Below are 5,731 nucleotides of genomic sequence, written 5' to 3'. Positions count from 1 at the left end.
CTTCCACATCAGACAGGGGCTCAACTGCACATCCATCAACTTTATCTACTGCTCTTTATGTAGAGGTGGCCATCAGGCTTGGAGACCACTTTGCCAAGCACCTGTGCTCTGTTCATGAAAAACAACATCTTCTAGTCACAAACCATTTCAACTCCCCTCTGGGCTGAATGTCCATCCTGTGCATCCTCCAGTATCATAACACCTACAAACTGGAAGAGCAGCACCTCATTCCACCTTGGGAGCCTATAGCCTGATGACCTAAAACATAATTCACCAGCTTCAAAATCTGCCCACTCCCAACCCTCCCACCTCCTTACCTGGCAACCTGTCCCTCCCAGCACTCAGTTTCCTGCAGTCTTGAGCAGAGCAGTTGCCATACAAAGCTGTGATACAGCTGAAAGGGGATGCTTTCTATGGTAAAATGGCAAGAGTTATTGTGGACATGCTTAACTTCCTTAGCCTGAGGAAGTAGAGGCAGTGGTGTGCTTTCTTGACCATGGATGAACCATAACAGATTGATTGATTGAGTCCAAGGAGTAAATATCACCAATCTTTACCTCAGCACCATTGATAGAGAGTGGAGAACAGACCCTGTTTCCTGAAGTCAATAACTAGGTCTGGAGTTCTACTAATTGTTTTTTTCTGTGCTACGAAGCTCACTTTCCTGTACTGTTTTACTGATGACAAAACCATAGTGGGTCAAATCTTAACTTGTAAATGGAATTACAAACAGATCTAGAGCAAACACATCTATACTGTTTTTTCAGCTAGAAGAACCCAAGAGTGAGGAGCTGAAACAGTTACAGATGTTATGCCAAGTGTCACTGGGTTAAAATCTTGGAAAACTAGGTTCCAAGCCTACTAATGACAGATGGTAGAATTTGAATAGAAGTACAGAACAATCTAATAACCTGAATCCAGTCAAAAACCCCATCTGATTCACTAATGCCATTTTAGGCAAGGCAACTGCCATCCCGACCTGGCCTACATGTGACTCCAGACCCACAGCAATTTTTAAAAAAAAAAAAAAACACAAGAACTAGCTGCTGGACAACAGGGATTAGTAGTGAATGCTGGCCTAGCCAGCAACACATCTTAGATGAATTGCATCTCTGCCTCATGTCAGGCCATTCAATACAGTCAAAGCTGATCAAACACCAACTTTTACCCATCTGTCCCCTATTACTGGGAATGGTATTTTTCTAACTTTGTCCTCACACATTAGAGAACATGTTCTCTAAAGACAAGGCTCGCTGGAGCCTGCCCTCTGTTTTATTACTCGTTTGTAACAACTTCGGTTGCACCAAATGTAATACATTTGCTAGCTCTTGGAAAGAGGAAAAAGTGGATGAAGGAAGAGAAGCTAAGCTTTCCACCCTACACAAACATTTTTACAGTAAACTAACCCTTACCATTTCATGGTTAGTAGAGTAAGAATTACCTATGAATCATGAGTCTCATGATTCAAAGTCCCTCACTCAAGCACCCATCACATCATGCACCATGGGTCTATTAAGAGTCCCTTTAGGGATTACAAATCTCTAATTCTGTTGCATATTACTATTGGCAGAGTTAAACATTTCTAGAAGACTTAATGCTAATTTGGTTTCAATTAAACAAGTGTCTACCACCCTCCATACCAGACAAGAGTAATAGATACCAGAAGTTGAAGTATTTACATTCCAAAGTTTAATTACAAAAAGTTGAAATTTTTTATACAAATGTACAGTGGATAGTCATGGATTAAGTATGAAGTGATAGACCACATTTGACAGTTACAAGTACTGACTAAACAGAAAAAGTTGGAAATGTCATTGTCATTCAAAAGTCAAAAGTCACAGTAGGGTTCTCAGCCTGAAACGTAAAAGCTTCTTCAGTAGAATCTGGTACAACATTCTGGTCTTCCTCATTCTAAAAAAGAAAAAAGGTAGATCAATACAATTGAACACCAAGAGGAAACGCTTCCAAATATAAAAAAGTTAATTTCTAGTAATAAAAGCAGTTCAGGGGCCAGATGTTAATTCAGGTGATGCAATTAATCTGGATAGTGGAATCTTGAGCAATTTAAAAAATTTCATTTGTTTGTTCAATCTCATTCAATGTTTGTGATGCAGTGCAATTTCACCAGGTTCATATAAATATTGGTTAGATGCTGAAATAGGATTGATCCAAGTGGGATCAAAACCAACTATCAAACAGATTCATTTACCTCCATGACTGAAATGGCAGTTTGCCAATGAATAGGATGAAATCACATTCAACTTCAACTACTTCCACTTACCTCTTCAGAGAAGTACTTTTCTATCAAGTTTAGGGAAGCTTTGTACACTTGCTCATTTTCATGAGATTGCAGAGCTTCAATTTTATCAAGACCTCCACATTCCTCTATCACGAGACAGAGCTTATCTGTTTCATTGACTTTTTCTGCAGCCTGTCGAGTATACAAACATAGTGAAAAACCAGGCTTGAAGTGCAGCCTTGAGAAGTATGCTTACTTACGTGTTGACCAAATTGTCAAGAGTTGATGTGCCTCAAATTTTGCAATCTTGGCAAATTAAAAAAATCACCCCTCTTGCTCTTATTGCTTAGTTCCACAAGAGTACATTTTAGACAGGCAAGTCTAGAAAAACCTCAAGTCCTAAGTAAAATTTTCACAATATTAACCCATGTGCTGAGACAATAATCTTCAGCATTTTGCAATGTTACAATTTCCCTGACTGACATGTTATAGACACTAGTTCTTGTAGTCACATTACTCAACAGTATGGTGCTCAAGCTAAGTGGACAAGACTGGATGCTGCCGGTGGTTTATATCAACAGTGATAAAAATCTTACCAGAAATATATTAGCAATAGCATCCAAAATGATTTGGATAGTCTTGCAGTCTTTGACTGACAGCAGGGCCAATAATGGCTCAATAACTCCAGATTGAACAAGGTAGATAATTTGTTGAATTGTACCACCACTGGTGTAGTTTGTTACAGCCCAGACAGCTTCTTTCTGAGACTTAAAGTCACCCTGTGGAATAAAAAAAGGTGAAGAGTCATACAGGTTGCTTATAATGTAATACAGAAGAACATAGCTTGGGAGCAGCTGGAATCACCAAGTGACATGAATGACATCAGGATCTTTGCTCATTTGAAGGAAGGAGTATGGATTTGAAATACAGTCTGCAATGCTCCCTTTTAGTACTGAAAGTCAGTAGACCGAGACATACACTAGTGTCTGCAATGGGGATTAACTCAAAAGTATTATTTGCTGAGCTATAGTGGCAGCAAATATTTAACCCAATTAAGCTGCTGTTTAAGTCATGCAATTGGTAGGAGAGAGATTGTCATTGCTCAACAGGAGGCTACTTACCAGTTCAATCTGTCATCTGTCTAAAGTTCAGACAGACATGTTGTTCAAATTTAAGCCTTACAGGACTCAAATCAAGACTGATATCACTTACCCTCTTGCCCATCCTGTGTAAAACAGGATCAACAAGTGGACTTTAAATGAAAGCTCCAAGGGATTCCTGTGGCAAGGAGTAACTTTTTACAACCTGCATTTCCAAACCTAGATCACTTGTGTTGAACAGTTCTTAAAAATGTACTTACAGTTGCCTGTTGATTTATTGAGGGTTGCAATGCAGAGTGATGCAAACAGCATTGGTTCAATTCCCACACTGGCTGTGGTTACTATAAAGGAGGACTCAATCTCTTCCCTTACCCAAGGGGGTGGCCCTCAGGTTAAACCATTAAAATCAGACAGCACTATAGTCGAACAGGACCATGAATGCCTTAATCTACCATCCCAGATAAGTCTAGTGTCATTTGTCTCCTGTAAATAATATTTTAGTTCCTGTAAATCCTCATGGTCAACTTTAAAGTGCACCCTTAGGATCCCATAGTACATGCAAGGGGAATGATGGATGTCAAATCAAAAGAATGCCAAGTAAGAAAAAAAAGTTTAGTAGTGAGCAGGCTTACTTAAGAAATAAGTATAGGTTGGGCAACAAGGATTTTCTGACAACATTCCAGAGTTCAAGCAGAACGTGTAAATTCTAGAGGTTAGCTCCCAATAAGTTAACAAGACTCCTTGGAAGGGAGATTACCCAGACACTTTAGACTACTCACCTTTCTAAGCAATTGAATAAGGGGTGGAACCAATCCATTGTCAATAACTGCTTGGATTTGTTCTGGCTTTCCAGCTGTAATGTTAGAGATTGTCCAGGCAGCTTCTTTTTGGATGTTGCTCTTTGGATGAGCAAGTAAAGAACCAAAGTAGTTCAACACACCAGAGTCAATGACAATTTGTGTCTGATCATCTGTACCAGTCACAATATTGCCCACTGCCCTGAGTCCAGGAGTCTGAAAACAAGATTAGAAAAAACCACATCTCAGTTGAATTCTAGCACTCAATTCCTCTATGCCCACTGAGTGGAGGAATATTAAAATATTAAAATTACTTCTATTATTAGAAAGAAGCAGGATATATCCAGCACTTGTTAGTTAAGCCTCTAGTCCCCAGATGCATTCTTCCAGTGGTCAGCATTGAAAAGACTTAGGCAAGTCAGAGTCTGCAAAAGTTGCCTGAAATTGAACTTCAAACCTGTTGCTTTTTTGAAGTTCATTTTCAAGTCATTTATATAGCTTCATTGACTTTAGCAAGCAATGACTAAGATGCTTTAACATTGGTATCAAAAGTCAGTTAAACATGAATTAAAAGCTAAATCAAGGAGAAACCACTAAATTAGTGCCATAAAAACTTCCTACAACCAGATTTCCAGGTCAGTCTAACCTTGGTAGTGGACAAAATATAGGAGTCAATTGAGACTACTCTACTGTTAGTGGCAGTTCAATCAAGGACAGTCAGCACAGATTTAAAGGCAAGTTAATGTCTAACTTTTAACTAACTTGACTAAACTAAACTGATATGGATTAGTGTGGAGTAGTCATATGGTCAAAAATGACTTAAGGCTTTTGACAAGGTCACAGAATATTTAAATAAAAGCCCAAGGGATTCAAGGGAATGTAGCAAGTTGGATATAAAATTGGCTCAGTGGCAGAAAACAAAGGTTGAAAGCTTACAGATGTTTAACACTACAGGGTTCCACAAGGTTTAATATTAGATCCCACTTTGGGGGTATGTTAATGATTTTGACTACTTCAGGGTGTGATCAAGTGTTTGCAGATGACAAGTTAGCCACTTGGTCGACATGAAGGAAACAGTCTACAAAACGATACTAGTGGACTGGTCAGTGAGAAAAAAAGTGATTTATGGGCTTAATTCCATTAGTGAGGTGAAACAAGGTACAAGAATGCACAAGTGGGATGATAGATATCAAGAGGAAGTTCTTGTGCTGCAGTAGCAGCACCCTTACCTCTAAGCCAGGAGACCTGGCAAGATGTCCCACATGCTCCAGATGCTATGACACTTCAAGTAACTAAGTTGATTAGAAAATATCTAGACATCTCAGGATATATGTTCAGATTCACAAAAATAAAGTAGGGCAAGTTGGTGATTGTTAAGACTGCCATCAAGTTCTTTCCTTTCCAAGGCATAGAATACTAGCGTGGAGAGGTGACAAAATATAGCCACACAACTCTAGTTATAGACAGAGGTCTAGCTGGGGACTAGTTCTGGTCACCTCATTAGACGAGAGGAAGTTTCACTAGACTGGGCACAAAGTTTACCAGAATATCGCTTAGACTATAAAATTGCAGCTTGAGAGACTAGGCTGCAGATA

General features: G+C 39.2%; 1 protein-coding gene across 1 annotated transcript in view; it reads right to left on the bottom strand.

The window, feature by feature from the left end:
* Positions 1-1,666: 1,666 nt before the first annotated feature.
* The window catches only part of LOC125485896 (importin subunit alpha-1-like), a 49,145-nt gene continuing 45,080 nt past the window's right edge, over positions 1,667-5,731 (bottom strand). The window contains exons 8-11 of the mRNA XM_048611084.1: positions 4,119-4,352; positions 2,836-3,018; positions 2,282-2,431; positions 1,667-1,911 (exon numbers count right to left, since the gene is read on the bottom strand). Of these exons, the coding sequence (XP_048467041.1) occupies positions 1,822-1,911; positions 2,282-2,431; positions 2,836-3,018; positions 4,119-4,352 (657 nt within the window). The 3' untranslated portion in view covers positions 1,667-1,821. The remainder of the gene's footprint in view (positions 1,912-2,281; positions 2,432-2,835; positions 3,019-4,118; positions 4,353-5,731) is intronic.

Source organism: Rhincodon typus, chromosome 23, assembly GCF_021869965.1.
Source record: "Rhincodon typus isolate 14 chromosome 23, sRhiTyp1.1, whole genome shotgun sequence".
Taxonomy (NCBI): Eukaryota; Metazoa; Chordata; class Chondrichthyes; order Orectolobiformes; family Rhincodontidae; genus Rhincodon; species Rhincodon typus.
The sequence above is the reverse complement of the archived record's forward strand: the minus strand, read 5'-3'. Positions and strand labels throughout refer to the sequence as shown.